The 23,413-nt window shown below is 41.2% G+C and overlaps 2 protein-coding genes across 2 annotated transcripts; both read left to right on the plus strand.

The window, feature by feature from the left end:
• The first annotated feature begins 837 nt into the window (after positions 1-837).
• LOC118431242 lies at positions 838-7,226 on the plus strand. The gene is made up of 2 exons (XM_035842343.1): positions 838-1,161; positions 1,997-7,226. The coding sequence occupies exons 1-2, from the start codon at positions 1,035-1,037 to the stop codon at positions 5,551-5,553; spliced, it is 3,684 nt and encodes a 1,227-aa protein (XP_035698236.1). The 5' UTR covers positions 838-1,034; the 3' UTR covers positions 5,554-7,226.
• Positions 7,227-9,856: 2,630 nt separating this feature from the next.
• Positions 9,857-18,721, plus strand: LOC118432518. The gene is made up of 5 exons (XM_035844127.1): positions 9,857-10,628; positions 11,328-11,419; positions 11,552-11,602; positions 12,252-12,358; positions 12,705-18,721. The coding sequence occupies exons 1-5, from the start codon at positions 9,924-9,926 to the stop codon at positions 16,265-16,267; spliced, it is 4,518 nt and encodes a 1,505-aa protein (XP_035700020.1). The 5' UTR covers positions 9,857-9,923; the 3' UTR covers positions 16,268-18,721.
• The last annotated feature ends 4,692 nt before the right edge of the window (positions 18,722-23,413 follow it).

Genomic DNA, 23,413 nt, shown 5'->3' on the forward strand with positions numbered 1-23,413 from the left:
CTTCCGTGGTGGTGGGGTTGTTATTAGGCACTATTCGGCAAATCCTATCAGCCTGCCATGCCGGGTTGTTTTGATGGCGTTCAAAAGCGGACAATCGTTGTAGAATCTTGGCTTTTAGATCCAAGCAAAGTTGTGAGGTAAAGGCCATTTTTCTGCGTTCTTGATCCCGAACAGTAGATCCAGGAAACCAGCGTCACTTGGAGCAGAACAAAGGCGGGAAGCCAGGCTGCCCTCCCACACAGACAAACGGTTGGAGAATTTTAACGAAATCTGAGCAACAGGACGTCAATTTGCAACGATTTTTGGTCCTATACGCTTCAAGTACTTCAGGCAATACCCCCACTTGACGATTGAAGACTGATGTTCACTTAAAAGCACTCAAAAATACGTTTTTGTAGACCCAAGTATCAGAGCCCCAAAACAAACCGGTGTTTGGTAGCGCGCCACCTAGCGGATATGAATTATTTATATATATTACAATTGGCAACACAAGTCGTAACAAACATTATAAGTCTGCAATCCACACTTGCTGTTAAATTTTGTAGCATACTTTATTTTAGTTATCTGGAAATACCCCTTCTCTTGTTTGTAAACTCTAAAGAGAACTAAGTTTCCTGTTTATTCACAAACTTGGCAGGCACGGGAATAGAAATGACGTGCGCACCATCACCGTTCTTGACAAGTGGCAACGGCGAATGAGTGATATAGGGGGAGGGGGATGGGGGAGTCAGGCACCGATGAGGGAGGTCGTGAGGGATTAGGACACATCCGTCCAATTTGTGAGCTGACAGGAAATGTGACTTTTCCATGGTTCTAGCCAATACAATCAACGTCATTTTACGTCATTATATCGTCAAATTTCTGAAAATTTCCATATGTTATGTCTACATCATAAGAGATGGGCCTCAAAAGCCAATACCTCCCATCCCAGATTGACCGAAAAAGCCCGGTCTGAATAAGGTTAAATCTTATAGCTCAGATGCGCTGTACTACTAGATACGACTTGAAAATGGGTACATTTAAAGATTTATGTAATGATGACTTTTCTTCACAGTACATACAAAGAACGTCTACAGGAAGGCTACAGGGCCCTGCAGACTGGAGACCTGGACACAGCAGAACAAAGCTTTGCAGCTGCGCTCAAGTCCGTTCATGTCGACGGTGAGTCTAAGTATGGTTCAAGATTCTTTGTTCTTGTCGACACACAAACTTATGATTACTGCAAACCAGTGATTTCTTTATATTCTTTTCATATTATTATCATATAGCCAGAAGGCCCCGTTTAATGTTGGTTATGACGCCATAACACATAGATTTCGGCCAGCCCGGTGTGTATCGCTCCGTCTGATTGGTCAGAATTTGAATCAACACCATGTGTATACAACACAGTAGAATTTTGAAAAGGCTTGACATGCCGAGACAGCAATTTTTCGAATATTTTCTGTGGAAATTTTGGATTCAAAATGCAATATCCTTTTGGACAAAAGGACAAATGTGAATTTTTAGAAATTCTAAAAAGGAAATCACACGTATAGTGTGAAGGGATCTATGCGTCATACATGAATTTACAACTTTGTGTACGCTTTATGATAAAAACCTACCTGTTCCTTGGTGTATATGTGTCATAACGCCTGGTCATTTGCTTATTCAGCGGTTATAGCAAAGGACCAGGGATTATCACACCATATACACCGAGGAACAGGTGGGTCATTAACCCTTACTTCATATCATATTCATACCATTAACTTACAATAGTTCGCAAATAGAAATATTTTAATAGCATTCCAAAGATTTGCTTTCAGAAACGCAATATACATTTAACTATAATTGATGATTTTTTAACGTATAGGACAACACAAAAAGGAGTGAGATAAAAGCACATCAAGGGTTTAATAATCATGTAAGGTTTAGCATCAAAGTTAATGCTTAATTTAATTCTTAATTCTTAATTGAGAGCAAATGAAAATAATTGCAATTGATGATTTCTAACTTACAGGTCAACACAGGAAGGAGGCAGAGCCCCTGTACAAGTTGGGCCAGGTCTATCTGAAGAGAGGAATTCAGTCAAAGAACGGGGGTGATTTCACCAAGGCTGTAGCACTCTGTAATGCAGCACTGGTAAGGTCAGGAAGAGAATATGTAAAGAACACAATCCAGGAAATACCTGGAATATTTGTGAATAAAGTCCTAAAGATAGAACAGAAGGTAGACAGTAATGATACAGAGAAACACAAATTGATGTTGAAGGCTGATAGGGACTATGTAGAAAAGGAGATCAAAAGAATAGAACAAGAGTTAGATCCATATAGCATTGATGAAAATGACCCAAAGATAAAAGAGGTAGAGATGAAGAGAGTGGAAGCGATCAAAGAATTGTTTCAGAAACTTGTTGATCAGCGTAAAACATTCATAGCTGGTCTTGTAGATGAATGCATGGAGGTAATGGGGCCCCCTCCCTGTAAGTACGCCATGATAGGTTTGGGTTCACAAGCCACTGGGTTGGTAACTCCATACTCTGATCTGGAGTTTGCCATTTTGGTACAGGAGGAAAGCGAGAATAATGCTAGTTATTTCCGCAACCTCACCCATTATCTGCATCTGAAAGTGATCAATCTGGGAGAGACCATTCTCCCTGCCATGGGGATAAAATCTCTTAATGATTTCTATTCAAATGACCCACTGGCCAACTGGTACTATGATTCTGTAACACCGCGCGGTTTTGCTTTCGATGGAGCCATGCCACATGCATGTAAGACTCCCTTGGGCAGGGGTAGAAACAACACAGGAACAAGCGAACTCATCCACACACCAAGCAATATGACAAACGTATTGACAGACGACATTACGTTCCATCTAAAGAAAGGCTACCATCTCGCTAGCATACTCGGAAATGTGGCTTTCATCACAGGAGACCAGGGCTTGGTCGATGAGTACAGGTCGTTATGGACACAGCAACATCAAGACAATAATGGGGATGTTCTACGGGTAATGGCAAATACTTTACTGATTGATAATGTATCAATGTTCCAAACTCAGCCCCTTACTGCCGAACTGTTAAATGTTAAGAAAGAAATCTATCGGTTTTCGAGCCTTGCAGTGTCTCTTTTGGCTCTACTTAATAACATACAACCGACCACAATCTGGGAGACTATTCAGAAGCTGAGGTACAGAGGAGTCGTCAGTAGTGAGAACGCACACCACTTGATGGTGCTGGTCAGTATCTCAGCAGAACTGAGGCTGCGGACATACATAAACAATCGTGGTCAGGTGGAAAATTTGTCAGCCTTGTCATCAATGTCGACTGATACGGACATTCAGGAGAAAGTGCAGAAAGTGTTTTACATCTCAAATACAAAACAGCTGATGAGATATTATTACACGGAAAGACCCCTGAGGCACTTCATTTCACAGGTAACCGACCCTCAGCAATTAAAAGAACCATCAATATTCTTTGACAATTCTTCAGAGCTAAAAGCAAAGGTATATGAAAGTCTCTGCAATTTCGAAAACTTTAAGACATGCGCGGAGATAACGCTACAAAATCATTTGTTGAAATATGGTCAAACCACTGCACACATGGATATTGCAGCCTCACTTTATATCTTCGCTTGTGCTTTGAATATTCTTGGTGATCACAAGAAGGCTTTAAACTATTACGAGCGGGCGCTTCAGATGATATGGAGTATTTATGGTGAGGACACTGCACATCCAGACATCGCCGACTCACTTAACAGCTTAGGTTACACCTGCTGTAAACTCGGTGATCACAGAAAGGCGGTTAGCTATCTTGAACAATCTCTACGGATGAAGCGGACTATATATGGGGAGGACACTGCGCATCCTGTCAACGCCATGACACTTAACAACTTAGGTAAAACCGGGAGTGACCTCGGCGATCACAGAAGGGCGTTCAGTTATTATGAACAGCCACTACAGATGTACCGGGGTATCCTTGGATGGGACACTGCACATCGAAGCATCGCCGACTCGCTTATCAACTTGGGTAACACCTGGAGAGACCTCGGTGATTACAGAAAGGCGTCCAGCTATTATGAACAGTCACTGCGGATGTACCAAAGTATCTATGGGGAGAACACTGCACATCCTGACATCTCCTTATCACTTAACAACTTAGGTAACACCTGGGGAGACGTCGGTGATCACAGAAAGGCGATCAGCTATTATAAGCAGTCACTGCAGATGAACCAGTTTATCTATGGTGAGGACACTGCGCATCCTGACATCGCCCAATCACTTATCAACTTAGGTACTACCTGTTACGACCTTGGTGATCGCAGAAAGGCGGTTAGCTATTTTGAACAGGCACTACACATGTACCGAAGTATCTATGGTAAGGACAATGCACATCCTCACATAGCAAACTCTCTTAACAACTTGGGTGCCACGTGGGATGACCTCGGTGATCACAGAAAGGCTGCTGGCTATTTTGAGCAGTCACTTCAGATGAAGCAAGGTATCTATGGTAAGAACACTGCACATCCTGACATCGCCAAGTCGCTTAACAACTTGGGTAGCACCTGGAATAACCTCGGTGATCACAGAAAGGCGTTAAATTATTGTGAAAAGTCACTAAAGATGTGGCGGAGTATCTATGGGGAGGACACTGCGCATCCTGACATCGCAAGGTCACTTAACAACTTGGGTAGGACCTGGGACAATCTCGGTGATCACAGAAAGGCGGTTAGCTATTATAAACTGGCAGTTCAGATGAATCGGAGTATCTATGATGAGGACACTGCACATCCTGACATCGCGTCCTCACTTAGCAACTTGGGTATCAGCTGGAGTAATCTTGGTGATCACAGAAAGGCTGCTGGCTATTTTGAGCAGTCACTTCAGATGAAGCAAGGTATCTATGGTGAGAACACTGCACATCCTGACATCGCCAAGTCGCTTAACAACTTGGGTAGCACCTGGAATAACCTCGGTGATCACAGAAAGGCGTTAAATTATTGTGAAAAGTCATTAAATATGTGGCGGAGTATCTATGGGGAAGACACCGCTCATCCTGTCATTGCCGCCTCACTTAACAACTTGGGTAACACATGGGACAACCTCGGTGATCACATAGAGGCGGTCAGCTATTATGAGCAGTCACTACAGATGGAGAGGAGTATCCTTGGTAAAGACACTGCACATCCTGACATCGCCGCCTCACTTAACCAATTAGGTAACACCTGGGGCAAGCTTGGTAATCAGGAGAAGGCCGTCATTTATTTTGAAGAGTCACTACAGATGTACCAGAGTATCTACGGTGAGGACACTGAACATCCTCACATCGCCGCCTCATTTAACAACTTGGGTCGTGCCTGGTTGAACCTCGGTGATCACCTAAAGGCGGCAAGCTATTGTGAACTGACACTTCATATGTTCCAGAGTATCTATAATAAGGACGCTGCACATCCTGAAACCGCCGCCTTGCTTAACGATTTGTGCGTCGCTTGGAGAGACCTCAGATATTACGGAAATGCAGTAAACTATCTTCTTCTGAGCAAACAAATAAAACAGTATATTAAAACTTCAAATAAATAATTAGCACAAACTTTTCAACCAATAGAAGCTGTAAATGACCTCTCCTATCAAGATATGATTTTACCATACCTTGGCACTATAATAGTGTAACGAGTTTGTAATGAAAGTTAAGGGTTTTATTTTCTGTTCGGTTGCGATATGGGATGTACGGCACTGTGATCGACAGTATTTGATCCTCACTGCTGTTACATTTAGGCGATGTTTAGTTTGCTTTAAAGCTTTTTGCATACATGCGTTGACGATTCAATAATGTACGAGGGTTTATTACGATCAATAAATAGTAGCCTTATCCGAAAATAAAATGCACAACCAAAAAAATCAGGCATGCTTGTTGAATATAAAACATTTTATGCATGTCTACCAAGATCTAATCATTGTGATCATTATTTTCAATCATTGTTATGTTAGATAAACCAGAGAAAACAACAAATTTTAATGAGCTAAATCCTGAGTCTTGCGGGTCAACTTGCTGCACTGAAAATTAGAAGTAAATGGTAATTAAATATTTCGACAACGTCTCAATAAGTAGATTTCATTACACGAGAAACACGACTCACACAGGAAGAGAGGGGATTTAAATCACTTGGAATTACTAGAGATGACCTTGTCACCACATATATGACTTTCATTTGACCAACCTGTGAGTACGCATTCCCCGTTCAGCAAACTGTTAGTACGCAGTCTAAAATACTTTAACTGAAAACCGTTGACCTTAGACCGTTCGGAACTTCCAAGCTATTCTATGCGTCCACTACATATGCACAACCTACAAAGACGCTTGCCTGACTCTAGTCCTTATAACGTCGGAATAAAGACGTGATTACCTATGTGAGTCGGTCCCCAGGACACTCGTAGAATTTAATTACAAATAAAAGTCAAAATTTAAATTACGAAAACTGTTCAATCCAATGCGCGCGTCGCGTGCACTACAAAGTTGTGACATTTTATGAGATAATAAACAATTACTAGTATTACAACAGTTCCTTGTTTCTGGGTTAGGGTCGATGATGTATTGATCACCCCTTTTAGTGTAGGGTAAGAATTCTGTGATTTGTTTTTTCTTTCTTTTAACGTCATTTTTTATGTATGTAAATCATTACGATTAGTAACTTCCTTGTAAATAGGCGATTAATCACAATTAAAGGGAAACTCACGGTAGAAATTGCGATTTTCTGAGTTCCCATGAACATTATTTACCCTTTGCCATTAGACATGTTCTTTTTTCTTTGATGTGAAATAAAAAAAAAAATGAGCATGAGCCGTAAACATTCCCATTTTGCTTCAAGATAGTGTATCAGAACATTTGCTACAAGTGTTGTTTGGTTTGTATATATGTGTACTTTTAATATATGTATATAGACGTTTTACCAGCTTGTTACATACAATTACAGAAGAACTGTGATGACATGTCATGTGATTTGTTGGTATGTCATGCAAATATTGAGATATAAATGTAAAGGTTTAAGCTTAGAAAATCAAGTTCAATGCTAGGTGGTTGTAGGTGAGGCAGCATTTGGTAATAAGATATGTAACGGGAAACCTCGGAGAACGTGTGGAACTCCGTGTTTAATTTGATTTTGAAATTTAAAAAAAAGTATCAATGATATAGAAGTCATAGGATAATGGTATTTTCTTATAAATCTGTTACAATAAGAGCATGATATAACAATACGATGTAATTACATAATATTGATGAAATGACCATATAATGACATGGTAATAAAAAAGTATATGATATAACGTTATGTGGACTGACGTTATGTGGACTGGTAATCAATGGTAGTTTGATAATTTAGGGAGGCTCTGTTTTTTCTGTGTCTGACTTATAATTTATCCTAGCCTGGGTACCATCAGATTTCTACCGGGGCGCCTTACACTCGCTACCCTGAGCCTAAGGAGCCCCGGTACAAATCGGATGGTACGCAGTCTAAATTTATCCTTGAAAATAAAAAAAAATGAATAAGGAGAAAACGATAAATGCGTGCTAGAAACAATTCCGAGTACAACATATAAAGACCTTATACACGTATACGTATATTCATGAAACGTGTGATGGTGTTGTGGGTGAATGTTGCCATTGTTTGTGTTTTGACGTGTTTGTGTGGAAAGATTTGGATTGGGGTGTATGAATGTGCGAGTTGGTAGATACCCAACAGTACGTACTGGCAGAATGAATCCTCATATCATGTTCAAGATACAGTTTTGATAACTTTCGATCAATTCAACGAGAAACACTTATTACTAAATAAGACGGATTTTCATTCGAATTAAAGGAAAGCAAAATATACTATCTATGCTTGCGGAAAACGGAGAAAAACTTGTAGACCCCTAACGTCCTTGTGACATGTACCCGGAGGTTGCATTTCGCATGTCCTTCAACACAGCATGTGGGGTTAACGACCTTTTAGTCCTTCTCTCTCCGTGAACAAGATGAACTGTGAAGGTATGTCTTCATGCCTTTGAAAGTGTCCCTGGTTGAAAAGGATTCTACTAACTGCATTGATTCATGTACTTAACAACAATCGCGACAGGGGGAAAAGTAACATTGATATAATACTGAAACAGCAGATAAGTTTCTAGTCTATGCAATATCAAAAGAAAACACAGTGTGCAATACAAAACAAAGCCAGAATTTTGCGTACAAACTACATTCAGTTTTATTTCTACACATGCGATATTGAAAGGAGACAGAGTGAGGATCTATATTGGATCTATATTTTTATGTTTTCACACTTAAAGTTGTATATCATGAGGTTCCCTTATTGGTCTAGGTATACTGAATAAATGTCGGGACATCAGATAAGCACGTGCACATAAAACTGCTCTCTGCTTGTCTTAGGTAATAATTTACACTTCATCGACTGCATTCAATTTGATTTAGTTCTTTTCAATGTCTTCAATGTAAATTGGACAGTCCATGACAAAATGGTATTCATCCTCAACAGCCTGCACCTTCTTTGCACGTGGGACACAATCTCTGGGTGGCTGCAATATTTTTGTGTCGACCTTTTTGATTTCTGAGCTATGTTGTAAAGGCTACGCAGGATTTATCTTGGACCGACTAAAGGTACTATTAAAAAAAAAAGTTAAAGTTTGCCCATGCATCTACAGACGCGTAGGGTGGCGCCCATCCCCACTTCGAAGCCCTTGGGCCACACATGTGCAAGCCACTACAGCAGGGGGCTGGTCCGCTGGTAGTGATGTGTGTTTAACTTCCATACTCTTCCTCATTAGTGCTGAGTGCTTAGCAGAGAAAGAAGCATGTACCATTTTTAGAGTCTTTGGTATGACTCGGCCGGGGATCGAACTCACGACCTACCGAATGCAAGGCGAACACTCTACCCACTAGGCCATTGCAACGGCACTATGACATAGAATATTTGTGTTGGTATGCCGTAACACTATATCAGACTTACCTGCAATAGATTGTCTTTATTATACGATAGATAATAGCTATGACCTTTTAACGCTGCTGTGTGTGAATGTGATAAGTCAAGACAGCCCTTACATGTTGAAAGGCAAGACCTAACAGAAAGAGTTAAGGATGATTACACCACTGCCTTTGCTGCCTGTTCACGCAACAAATATATGGTTCAAACAATTCTTTTGTTCTCAGACATGGTTTGCACAAAGCGAGGTGGTGTCAATGACAGTGGTGTATTGTCAGAGTGCGCACAAATACCGCCCTGTTAGTAAGGGATGTTGATTGGCATCAAGCAACCATTAAATTATATTTAAGAACTAGACTGTCAATAACAGGTGTACTTTAGTTTTACGTCTTCGTCATTCCAACAAAGCTATTAAGGGGAAGCGAATAACGATAAAGCATACTTAAAAGGTTGCAAAATTCTGACTACCACCACAAAAAAAGAAGCTTACCTGATATGTGTAAGAATATCCTTTTTTTTGTTTTTGAGGATACCAGCATGCTGGACGTAACGTATATACATATTCCAACTGAACTGAGGTTTAATCCACTCACACCAGGAAGGAAGCCAAACGTTCCGATACGTGTGGTTGGTTCATTATAGCACTGGAGGTGTGACTCTCTTCAAATACGGGACCTTTATTTAACGTCCTATCCGAGGAAAGTGGGGATACAACGTGCTAAAGTCCTTTCCGATTCCCAAGGGCCAAAGATTGTTGGCATGACAGGATTCGAACCCTAAGCCACTGGGTTTTAAACAAAACACCTCGCCATTGCGCTACACGACCTCGTGTTTGAGAGGCTTTTACCTGAAAGATGACGTAATGTTTACATGAGCAACCTGACACCTGTTTGTGTTCGTGTCAGGCACGCAGAACTAAGATGGAGTCCCGTGCTCGTACGTGGATATGAGTTTAAGGGATTGTAGCACAATTTCACCGGCATGTTGAGGCTCTGTGAGAAACTCCGTGAGGCGGACGCGAAGGGCAGGAGGTACGGACTAGCCCGTGCGGAGACAGGCTACCTCCGTGCCCTGGTTGACGCCGTGGCTGACAAGGACAGGCTGGCGGAAGTGGAGCTGCTCAAAAGTCTGGGCGACGTGAACTTGGAGAAGGGAAGACTCGGGAAGGACGTAGGAAAGTTCAACATGGCTTTGGCGCTTTACATAGCTGCTGTGGTCCGGTGTCAAAATCGGGATCAGGGAGAAGGTATAGAACACCGATACAAATACGCGGAGAGACGTTTAGAAGGGATGTCGTCAAAGGGGTCACATGCTAATAAGGTACAACGAACTGAAGACAAAGGGACGACTACACCTGCAAATGTGGCCAGAAAGTTTCAAGACCTGGACAAGAGACATGCTGCCAGTGGTAACACAGACTTTTTGCTGGTTGGATACGCAAACTTGGTGGTAGAAGGAATGGTAATGGAGAATAACATTCTAGAAACAGAGGCGATCAAGAGTCTCGGTGACGTGTACCTGAAAAGAGGAACAGAAACTAGAGACACAAAACACTTGACCAAAGCTACTGCTCTGTACAATACTGCACTGGCGCGGGGTAACGACTCACAGGGAGCATTTGTTATTGTCCACCGTTTACTGTACACAGATAAAATTAGACAGGACATCGCAAAAACAAGTACAAAGGTGAGTTTTTTTTTAACTAAAGCAATTCTTAGATTATGCACCTCTTTTATTTTTCTTTATTTTTAATTTGAATATACTTATAGCTTAAGTATTAATATAATGATATGTGAACTATGGTGAATTTTTTCACTGACTAGAAGGGGTGGGTTGTAGTATCAGTTTGAAAATCGTGAATATTCATGTCTTTGGCCACATTTTCGGCACTCGGAAAAATATGCGACAAATAAAGGGAGAATTGGATGGAGAAGGGTTTGGGGCGAAATCGCTAGTTGTCATCTAACTGGCTAGGGGAGATTTGGTCACCAGTGGGGATGAAAATCACCAGCAACCAAGGTCCAAAATCGTGTCAGGTTGTGCCCTTGAAAAAGCAACTTCAAATGAACTTCCTCACTTCACCTGAGTGTAAAAATGGTAGAAGTACTTGTACCTAACTTTGATTGGGGAACCATAGGGCAGTGAAAGGAATGGGTTTGTGGCACAGTGGATTAAGTATGTTAACAACCCTCTGCCCTTATATCCCCCGGCTATATTTACTACCTCTAACTTCTATCTGTCCTTTATATGTGTCACTGTTAAAATTAGGAATAACTTAAGTCCAATGTAACATTGCCCTCGTCCTACATTGAATAAAAAGAAGTGCGTTCAATAACAAGTTTGCCCACTTGTTAATCATTATTGGCCGTCTATCTTTTCTTATAGAGGCCAACTCGTGCGAAACGACAAAGAAACGTGAGAAGACCGTTCTCAACTGACCCCTCAAGTTTCAACATTAATGGCGGGACGTTAAACAGGTAGGTGCATAGATTCTTGGTTCTTTATTGTCGATGTTGACTACTTATGGGATATACAAATGTCTATAAAATTTGTAGAATAATAAGATAATAAAATGATAAAAGAAATACTATTTTTGTTTACCTTTCCAGTGTCAAGAAACCGGAGAAAGTTGAAACCCCGACACGAATTGAGGATGACAAGTAAGTGTCGTCTACTTTCATTTTTTTACAGTTACTCGTTGGTATTTGAAGTGAAAATGACTGTTAATAGTAAATTCCCTGCATTGTTTATAAGCCTTAGGCAAGTATACCTAGATAAATTGGGTGTGGGTGGCTTTTAATGATATTTGGTATTTAGGAAGGTCTCGTCAAGAACAAAATAAAGATTTATTTGTTGACCTACTTCTGAGCTGCTTTACTGCAGTATGAACTTTGTATTGACCCTTGGTGGTAGATACTTGGGTTAATGAATTAATGGTACTTTTGGAGCCATTAGCAGCTTAAAAGGAACCGCATAGGTTAATTATCATAAGCGAGTGAGTTATGAAAACTATCACTTTTTGATGGAAATTAAATAAATCTACTTTGGCCCATCATAAGACTTTCAAACATGTGACAGATGTAGCTGAGAAAGAAAAGAACATAGCTAGATACCAATAGGTACTTTTATTTTATATGAAGAATGCGAAAATACCATATTTGTTAATGACGATAATTCCATACTATTTTTTAAATTAATTTCTTAGACTTTGTATTACAGTTGATATCAAAGTTAATTAAAACTTTGATCAGTTTAGGTGTGCTGTACTACAAACCTTAATTTTTGTCATGGCATCTTCTTTCTTTACAGTACATACGAAGAACATCTACAGAATGGCTGCAGGGCCCTGCAGACTGGGGACCTGGACACAGCAGAACAAAGCTTTGCAGCTGCGATCAAGTCTGTTCATGTCAACGGTAAGCCTATTAGTAAGTAGAACTCCAACGTCACTTAACTAAATAAATGGTCCAAGACACTCGTTTCTTTTCGACACACAAAACCATGTTTACCTCAAACCAGACAATCTATACAACCTCTATATGTATTATACACATTATAGTCATAGTCAAATAGGCGTGCCAACAATATATTCAAATAGGAACACTGTTGACTATAGATTTGTAAGTTTAGAACGTAAGTCAATTCATCGAATCACAATCACAGTGCGCAACTAACGATATCAAATTATTACAGCATTCCAAACAAAGACTTACTTCCCAAAGCAAAGAAGTAAATACATGATTGATGATTTTGAACTTACAGGTCGACACAAGAAGGAGGCAGAGCCCCTGTACAAGTTGGGCGAGGTCTATCTGAAGAGAGGAATTCAGTCAAAGAACGGGGGTGATTTCACCAAGGCTGCAGCACTCTGTAATGCAGCACTGGTAAGGGCAAGGAGAAAAGATATAGAGCAAGCAATCATAGAAATAACTCAAGCATTTGTGAAGGAAGTCCTGAAGATCAAACATAAGGTAGACAGTGACCATACAGAGAGACACAAATCGATGTTGACGACTGATAGGGACTATGTAGAAAAGGAGATCAAAAGAATAGAACAAGAGATAGACCCATATAGCCTTGATGACGAGGACCCAAAAATAAAAGAGATAGAGATGAAGAGAGTGGAAGCGATCAAAACATTGTTTCAGGCACTTGTTGATCAGCGTAAAAAGTTCATATCTTACCTTGTAGATGAATGCATAGAGGTTATGGGCCCCCCTCCCTGTAAGTACGCCATGATAGGTCTGGGTTCACAAGCCACAGGATTGGTAACACCATACTCTGATCTAGAGTTTGCCATTTTGGTAGAGGTAGAAACCAAGCATAATGCTAGTTATTTCCGCAACCTCACTCATTATCTGCATCTTAAAGTGATCAATCTCGGAGAAACAATTCTTCCGGCAATGGGGATTAAGTCTCTTAATGATTTCTACTCACACAACCCACTGGACAGCTGGTTCTATGACTCTATAACACCTCGCGGTTTTGCGTTCGATGGAGCCATGCCACATGCATGTAAGACTCCATTGGGCAGGGGTAGAAACAGCACAGGAACAAGCGAACTCATCCACACACCAAGCAATATGACCAACATAATGAAAGACGACCTCACGTTCTATTTAAAGAAAGGCTACCATCTCGCTAGTATACTGGGAAATGTTGCTTTTATCACAGGAGACCAGGCCTTGGTCGACGAGTACAGGTCACTATGGACGCAGCAGCTACAAGAAAATTATAGGGAAATTCCACTGGTAATGGCATTTTCTTTATTACGTGACACTGTATCAACCTTTGAAAAGCAGCCTCTCACTGCCGAACTGCTGAATGTTAAGAAGGAAATGTATCGGTTTTCAAGCTTTGCTGTGTCCCTTTGGGTGCTACTCCATAACATACAACCGACCACAATCTGGGAGACAATTCAGAACTTGAAAAACAGTGGAGTCGTCAGTAGTGAGAACGCACACCACTTGATGGTGATGGTCAGTATATCAGCAGAACTGAGGTTGCGGACATACATAAAGAATCGTGGTCAGGTAGAAAACATGTCAGCCTTATCGTCAATTTCAAACGGCACGGACATTGAGGAGAAGCTACAGAAAGTGTTTTACATTTCAAATACTAAACAGCTGATGAGATATTACTTTACAGCTAAACCCCTAAGGCGCTTTATTCCACATTTGATTGGCCCCCAGCCACTGAAAGAACCATTTATTTTCTTTGACAATTCTTCCGAGCTAAAAGCTGAGATACATAAAAGTTTGTGCGATTTCAAAAATTCTATGACATTCTCAAAAGAAAGGCTACGAAATTGTATTTTGAAATATGGTAAAAACACTGCACACAGTGATGTTGCAGCCTCACTTCGCAACTTTGCTTCCGCTTTGGATACCCTTGGGGATCACGAAAAGGCAATTAGCTATTACGAACAGGCATTAAAGATGAGGCGGAGTATTTACGGCGAGCACAATGCACATCCAGACATCGCCGCTTTACTTAACAGTCTGGGTAACACCTGGATAAAACTCGATGATCACAAGAAGGCAGTTAGCTATTATGAGCAGTCACTGCAGATGAACCGGAGTATTTATATATATGGTGAGAACATTGCACATCCTGACATCGCTATGTCACTTAACAACTTAGGTACCGCGTGGATTGAACTCGGTGATAACAGAAAGGCGGTCAGCTATTTTGAGCAGTCCTTACAGATGTACCGGAGTATCTATGGTGTGGGCACTTCACATCCTGACATCACCAACTCTCTCAACAACTTGGGTAACGCCTGGAGAAACCTCGGTATTCATAGAAAGTCGGTCAGCTATTATCAACAGTCACTACAGATGAAACGGCGTATCTATGGTGAGGACACTGTACATCCTGACATAGCCGCCTCACTGAACAACTTGGGTAACACCTGGTACGACCTTGGTGATCACAGAAAGGCAGTCAGCTATTATGAACAGTCACTAAATATGAACTGTCTTATCTATGGTAAAGACATTGCACATCCTCACATCACCACCTCACTTAACAACTTGGGTAACACCTGGAGCAACCTTGGTGATCACAGAAGGGCGGTTAGCTATTATGAACAGTCACTACAGATGAACCGGAGCATATATGGTGAGGAAACCGCACATTCTAGCATCGCAAGATCACTTGACAACTTGGGTGGTGCCTGGTGGGACCTCGGTGATTACAGAAAGTCGGCAGACTTTATTGAACAGGCACTACAGATGTATATGAGTATTTATGGTAAGAACGTTTCACATCCTGACATTGCCACCTCACTTAACAACTTGGGTCAAGCCTGGAGAAACCTCGGTGATAACAGAAAGGCGGTCAGCTTTTTTAAACAGTCACTACAAATGACGCGGAGTATCTATGGCGAGGACACTGCACATCCTGACATCGCCGTGTCACTTAGCAACTTAGGTAACACATGTAGAAGCCTCGGTGATTACAGGAAGGCGTTCAGCTATTATGAACAGTCATTACAGATGTACCGGAGTATCTATGGCAAGGACACTGTACATCCTAAAATCGCGAACTCACTTCACAATTTGGGTGCCACCTGGAATGACCTCGGTTATCAAAGAAAGGCTATCAGCTATTATGAACAGTCATTACAGATGAACGTGAGTATCTATGGCAAGGACACCGCACATCCTAAAATCGCGAACACACTTAACAACTTGGGTGCCACCTGGAGTGACCTCGGTAATCAAAAAAAGGCGGCCAGTTGTTATGAACACTCACTACAGATGTACCGGAGTATCTATGGTGAGGACACTGCACATCCCGACATCGCCGCATTATTTATCAACTTGGGTAACACCTGGAAGGACCTCGGTGATCACAGAAAGGCGGTTACCTATTATGAACAGTCACTACAGATGAACCGGGTTATCTATGGTACGAATATTGCAAATCCTGACATCGCCGGCTCACTTAACAACTTGGGTGAAGCCTGTAGAATACTAGGTGATCTCAGAAAGGCATATAGCTGCCATAAACAGTCACTGCAGATGAGGAGGGGTATGTACGGCGAGGGAACTGCACATTCTGACATCGCTGCCTCACTTAACAACCTGGGTGCCATCTGGGCTGATCTTTGTGATTACAGAAAGGCGGCAAGTTATATTGAACAGGCACTACAGATGTACCGGAGTATCTTTGGCGAGGACAGAGCGCATCCTCTCATTATACAAGCGCTTAACAATTTGAGCGTGCTCTGGAGAGAGCTAGGAAATAACGAAAAGGCTATGAACTATCTTCAACAGAGCAAACAAATGAAACAGATTATTAAAAGTTCAGATCAGTAATTAGCACCAAACCCTGTGAATTAATCTCCTATCAAGACAAAATGTTACCATACAACATTTTGCAAAAGATAACCAGTGTAGATGGAAAAGTCAGTGCCGTCACATTGCGAAACGCTATACTAGAGTAGTATATATAACGAAAGCTAACGATTTTATTTTACTGTAAATTACGGTACGACAATGTGATTGTCTGTGTTGGCTCAATCAAAACATAAAACTGATTTCATGCAGCCGTTGAAGACTAATCATTGTACAATGGGTGATCATGATCAATAAATAGTTGCTTCGCCCAAAAAAAGGTGCACAACTTTTAACTTAAAAGCATTCAGGCATGGTAATAAAGTATAAAACGTTTTATCAATGTCTACCAATAAATCAAATCATTCTGATCATTTGTCGTTATTTGAGATAAACGGAAAGAATTCAGGTTTATTGAGCTACAACCTGAGTATTGGGGGTCAAGTTGCTCCGGTGAAAATCAGATACCCATCTCTTTCTAGCTGAAATACAAAGGAAAACGTTATCAAATATTTTGACATTGTCTTATCAAGTAGATTTTTGGGCACGATAAACACGACTCACACAAGAGGAGAGGAGGATCAAACCATTTGGCTTTACCAGAGACGACCTATTTACCATATATACGAGTTTTATTCCACCAACCTGCGAGCACGCAGTCCCCATTTGGCAATTTAAAGTCTCAAATACTTCACCTAGCAACGTAGAGAGATCCGAACTATTCTAGCTATAGGGATCCTCTACACAACCTACACAGACGCTTGCCTCACTCTAGTCCTTACAACGTTGGAACAAAGACTTGATTACCTCTGTGAGTCCAGAAAACACTACAGTCAGACTACTTTCGCGATAGGCCCCCCCGAGACGAGAAGTCATCACAAGCAGAAAGACGCACGACAGCTGTCAGTAGAACGCCATAAAACTAGAACAAGTAAACAATACTGTAACAGAAAAAGCCCAACACCTTACACAGTATTACTAAAGCTAAAGTTACCCATACATCATTGTGATGCGTCGGGCCCGGCGTCCTTTCCGTTTAGTAGCCCTGGGGTCACACATACGAAGGTCACTACAGCAGGGGCTAGTCCACTGGAACTGTAGTGTGTTTATACTCTCCCTCTTAGCAGAGAAAGAAGTATGTACCCATTTTCCAAGAGTATTTGGTATGACCCGGCTATCTAGTGGTGGCCTTCCATCCAAATACTGCCTGGACTGCATGTTGCTTAACTTTCGACATCGAGTGTATCAACACGCCACGGCCATAATCACATTTAAACTGTTACTTCAGAAACCTGTTAACATTACCCTTTACTGAACGAAACGATCATCATAAAAAAGACACCAGTATCAAAAAGTACCATAAAGAGGACTAACATTTTTAACACCGATACTGTGTCGTGTTTTAATGCTTGTATGTTGTAATTTCAATTGACACATGTACTTTTATCTTTTACTCCCATTCTGACGAATTTATTTAGACACTATAAAGTATAGTGTAATTCGTATTATCATAACTGTTTTACCCGATTATGATCGATATGCTGGAACAATTTTCTTTTTAGACACAATGATTCTCTTTAGACACTCGTTTATGTTGTGAATAGCATAATCGTATTGTAAATAACAGTGTGGTAAAAGCCTGGCCTTTTTCTGAGGCTGTGAGGCCGACCGTTACTGTACTCCAAGTTTAATTCATTGTAGACTTTGCAGCTGTAAAATTTTATGAGGGTAAATAAAACCATTACTATTACTACCATCACTGTTCCTTGTTACTGTAATGATCATCCCTCCTAGTTCAGGCTGAGAAGTCCGTGATTAGCCATTTTGCTTGGAATATCATTTAATTGATGTATGTGAATCATAACGATGAGTACCTACCTTATACATAAGTGATACATTACAGTTAAGGTCAAACATTCGATAAACATAGCAAGTTTCTGGTTTCTCATGGGCATTCGTTTACCCATTACGATGTTCTTTTTTTTTTTTTTCCTTCAAAAAGCAGATTCCAATTTTGTTTTCAAGACAGTGTATCAGAACCTTTGTTACCGTCGTAAAAGAGGTGCTGTTTTGGTGTGAGCATGAGTATTTTTAGTATAAGTATATGGACTGTTTACCAGCTTGTTACATACAATTACCGGTGGTTTGTGATATTTGACGTGTTGGTATGTTATGCAAATATTGAGATTTGATAAACTAAAGGATAATGAGAATAATCACAATATCAATAACATGATGTGACGCTATATTTCTACATTCTACATAAAATTGTATAAATCTGTTAAGTAAACAATGTGGACAGGTAGACAAAGACAGCTTGATATTTTGGGGAGGCTCTCTTTCTTCTGTGTGTGACAATTATGATTTACCCTTTAAAAATAATAATAATAAATAATTAAACAGAAAGCAATAAAATCGTATTGTGAACAATTCCAAGTATACGTTTGGAGACCTCATTTTTCCGTGAAATGAGTGATGGTGTTGTGGTGTGGATGGAGGATGCTATTGTTTGTGTTTGGACTTGTGTGTTTGTTTGGAAGGTTTTTGATTGAGGTGTATAAGTGAACAGTGAGTCGGTTGATACCCAACAGTTAGTAATAGTAATATAAATCCCAATATCATGTTCAAGACACGCTTTTTATAACTTTCGATCAAATCAAAAATCTAGGAAGACAAAATTTGGTCCCCCGTTTCAAAACACATGAATAAAACGAATTTCCCTATGAATTACAGAAAAGCAAAAGACGCTGCCTATGCTTAGGCTTAGGTCACATGTCCATACCGTAGCCCGGTCGGGCAGCTTTCGGGAGCGAAAAGAATGGTATAAAATGCATCAAAATACAAAAAAATCAAAATATGATTCATGGGCATGATATGTGTATATTTCTAGGTATTCATTGTAATTTTTCGTTTCTTAAAACATCCCGGCCAGGCCCCGGTTTTAACCTAAACCTTAGGGAAAAGAGCATATAGACACTCTAATGTCCTTGTGACCTGATCTTCCTAGGTTGCATGTCGCATCTCCTTGAACATAGCTTGTGGGGCTGATTTCCCATCAGTTTATAAGAGGGTTATGTAAGGTTCAGTGTTGGAGCAGCCCCCTACAGCGCTTTATGCTGCAGCTGAATTCAGGAGACTCCCATACGTATTAACGTTATGCCAAAATCCAGCAAGACAATCACTCAAAATTGGGTCGCCTAGCTACAAAAATAATTCCCCACGGAAGTCTTACTCCCTCCGTGAACAAGATGAAATGTGAAGACATCAAGAATTGAAGGTATGTGTTAATGTCTTTCAAAAGATTCTACTAACTGCATTTATACATGTACGTAACAACCGTCCCGTCGTGGCCCAGGCCCTCAACAAAGCATTCCCCTGTGACCGCTGCGGACGGGTGTGTCTGTCTCACATAGGACTGACTAGCCACCAACGTGCCACATGGCCGACGTAAACCAACCCCCTAGATGATCTTCGTTCACCAAGTCCAGCCAAGAAGAACAACCATCACAACAGGTAAAATAATTGCGTCCTACATGAATCAAAACACACATCTATGTCAATATGTTAACATGACGTTTGTATCTGTAACATTTTCATTTGGGCACAAAAACTATATATATATATATATATATATATATATATATATATATGGTTCTGACATCACTTTTGTTCTCAGACGTCGCTTGTACAAAGCGAGGTGGTGTCAATGACAGTGGCGTATTGTCAGGGTAGGCGCAAGCACTGTTGTTTAGAAATAGACTTACAACAAAAACAGCTGTACTTACAAGTTTAGATTCATGAATATTAATTGTACTGGTGTCTAGTTTATCTCTTCTAAAATAAATATACTCAGGGCAAGCAAAAAATGATAAAGCACACTTCTAAAGGTGACGAAATTCCGGCTTATCAGACTACCACCCCAAAAGGAAGGTAATCTGGTATGTGTAAGAGAATTCTAATTCTTTGTTTTTGAAGATACCTGCTAAAACATGCTGAATATTTCCTAGCTATATATATATATATATATATATATATATATATATATATATATATATATATATATATTCCGACTGTACTGTGGTTTAACCCACTCGCACTAAGAAGGAACCATACACTGTAGACGACCTGCATGGGGGGTCCCGACAACGATTTACGCTGACTTGAGAAGAACCCTATCATTACGCTATTACGCTAAGAGTACGCTAAATTTCAACGGAAGGCATTTACGCTAAATTTGATCGCCTCGCTACGAATTACGTAAATCAGATGGTTTTCCCTACGTGTTACGGGAAATAAAAAGGCTGCCTACGCCTTACGTAAAAGAGCATGCAAACCCTCACTGTACGATACATGTGGTTGGTTCTTTAACGTGTTATAGGTGTACGGGTAGCTCTATTGAAACACAGGTGGAGCTATATTTATCGTCCTATCAGGGTAAAGTGAGTACAATAAGTGCCTTTCCAAATCCCAAGGACCAAAGGTGGTTGATTTTACAGGACTCGAACTATGGACCACTGGGTTTTAGAGAAAACAACTTGCGTTACGTCACACGGCCCCATGTTGTTTGCAAAGCTTCTGTGCTTTGAACCTTTCATCATCATCAGTCGTCCCTGCCGGGCGGGGTAAGGTGTTGCACAATATCTTTCCATAGCGCTCGGTCGTTCATAGCTGCTCCTAGGTCATCAGTGTCAATCCCAGTGTCTCTGGAGATGGCTGCTGGGTAAGTGAGCTTTCTAGAGTAGGTCTTTCCCCTCGGCTTCCATAGCAGGAGTGAAGAGATCACTTCTTCACTTGCGCGATGACAGTGTCCTGCAAACTGGACACGCCTCTGCCTGAGGCTGTGGGATACTCGGGGGACATTACGTTAGATACGAGGGGCGTGCAATTAGTAATGGTCCTGACCCATTTCCCATAGCAGGAGATTAATGAAACTTGGCACAGTTATTAGTCTTTCTCTTCATAGGAATCACCCAGAGTTAGGCATTTCTCCCATCGTTTGATGCAGCTCTGGACACCGATTTTGTAGGACACCCCAGGTTGGTCCTCCAACTGATGCCTCATCAATGGCACAAGAGGGACGACCAGGTCTGGGAGCTGTTTCCACAGACTTCCAGCCACGTTTGAATTCAGGATGCCAGCGTTTTACAAGGTCATATGATGGGGCATCATCACCATAAGTTTCATTTATTTCATCAAAAGTCTTCTTTGGTGTGCGTCCTTTCAAATACAAAAACCGGATCACTGCGCGACACTCAACTGGTTCCATTTCACACCTGGTCCATTTCGCACCTGACTAAGTTCAAACACCAGTAAATCAGAAACCACAATTAGTTTAGAGCTGTCTTTTGCAACATAACCCATAGAGATATGAATTATTACACATACAAAATTTCATTTAGATCAGACAACTGGAAGTGGGTCAGGACCATTACTTATTGCACGCCCCTCGTAGTCTTGATGGATGCATGTTCTTTCCAGCTGATGTTCTTTGCTCTGCGCAGAAGTGAGGTGTATGTTCCATCAAGTGACTTCTCTAGACGTGTGGTCAATGTCCACGTTTCGGAGCCATAGAGAAGTACAGGTTCAACAATGGTGCAAAAAACTTGTGTCTTGAGTTTGTCACTAACATTTGAGAGCCAAATTTTGTCGAGTTTATTACACGCGTCCCAAGCTATGGCTTTCCTGACTGTGAAGTCTTTTTCTGAGTCCATAATTGATGATCCTAAGTACTTAAAATCACCCACACGTTTTAAGCATACACCAGATACAGATTTAAGTTCTACTGGTTCTGAAGATGTACCTGTATATATAAACTCAGTCTTGGACTCGTTGCAGTAGTCAGGCCTACTTGGGCAGCTGCTCTCTCAAGTGACCGGAGCAGTGCTTCTGCATCTTTGACCAGTTGTGCGACCAAGGCTAGGTCATCCGCGAAATCTAAATCTGTGAGGTTCAATGCGGGGTGTCGTCGACTTCGTCTGGGCTGTATTTCAAGGCCTTTTTCACTCATGCTATCAAGAGAAATCCGCAGGATGTAATCCAGTACAATGATGAAGAGGAACGGCGCTAATGTGTCGCCCTGGAGTACACCAGCGGTTACTTCGAAGGGACTTGTTTCGCCATCAGGGGTGATCACTGAGGCAGTTGTGTTGTTGTAGAGTGACCTGATTGCATCAATAATGGGTAGAGGAATCCCGTACAGTGGAAGTATCTCAAACATGGTATTTCTATCTATAGAGTCAAAGGCCTTGCGAAAGTCGACGAACAGCAAAACCAGGTCCTTGTCACATATTCTCACGTCCTCAATGATCCGTCTAATTGACAGTATTTGCGAGATGATGGACCAATTTCTTCTAAACCCGTTTTGGTTTTTCCTCAGGATTGGGTCAACTGCTGGCACAAGGCGATTTAACAATAGTTTATTGTAAACCTTGGCTGCTATGGGAATAAGTGTGATTCCGCGGTAATTTGCAGTTAAGGATAGGTCTCCTTTCTTGGGGACTGGTATAATTCCACCCTTAAGCCATGCTGAGGGGGGGTTGTGAGTTAGAAAAGTGCTGTTGCACAGATGAAACAGCGGGTCCTTTCATATGATGGTAGGTATGTTATCAAGACCAGGGGTTTTGTTATAAGAGAAGGAATTCAAAGAAGTTTTGAGTTCTTCTAGTGTAAAGGCGGTCTGTAGATGAACTGAAATGTTAGAGAACTCACGCTAGCCGGAAGTGGTATGAATGTGTCTAGACCTGTTGATCATAGCACTGAGCGACCTTTGTTAACAAACAACAGGAGTCAGTAGTCACACATAGTTACCCTGGGAGCCAACCGGGATCGGGCAGCTAGGTCAGTTTATTCAGTGGCCCAAGACAGTCAGGCCCGCCGATCTCCTATTAGCACCCCAGAGAGTTTAAGCCCGATTAGGTCCACCTGCCCTTCTCCCGTCTGGTGCCTTCTCTCTTGCTGTCAGATCCTTCGCTCTCTATAGTGAGCAAGGGCCACTATTGGCCTGGCACTAATTACCTCTAATCCCAGCACAGCAGCATACTGGGCCTGATTTGGCATCACAATCCACGCTGCAATTGTAAAAATCATCATCAGTTTACAAATCTACAGCATCCAAAGTGTGGGAAATAT

Source organism: Branchiostoma floridae, chromosome 15 (assembly GCF_000003815.2).
Source record: "Branchiostoma floridae strain S238N-H82 chromosome 15, Bfl_VNyyK, whole genome shotgun sequence".
NCBI lineage: Eukaryota > Metazoa > Chordata > Leptocardii > Amphioxiformes > Branchiostomatidae > Branchiostoma > Branchiostoma floridae.

Excerpts from the sequence above, each read along its gene's own strand:
- LOC118431242 (XM_035842343.1), top strand. The coding sequence starts at position 1,035 with ATGATGACTTTTCTTCACAGTACATACAAAGAACGTCTACAGGAAGGC. Across the intron at positions 1,162-1,996 it reads CAAGTCCGTTCATGTCGACG|GTCAACACAGGAAGGAGGCA; the intron begins GTGAGTCTAAGT and ends TCTAACTTACAG.
- LOC118432518 (XM_035844127.1), top strand. The coding sequence starts at position 9,924 with ATGTTGAGGCTCTGTGAGAAACTCCGTGAGGCGGACGCGAAGGGCAGG. Across the intron at positions 11,603-12,251 it reads ACACGAATTGAGGATGACAA|TACATACGAAGAACATCTAC; the intron begins GTAAGTGTCGTC and ends CTTTCTTTACAG. Across the intron at positions 12,359-12,704 it reads CAAGTCTGTTCATGTCAACG|GTCGACACAAGAAGGAGGCA; the intron begins GTAAGCCTATTA and ends TTGAACTTACAG.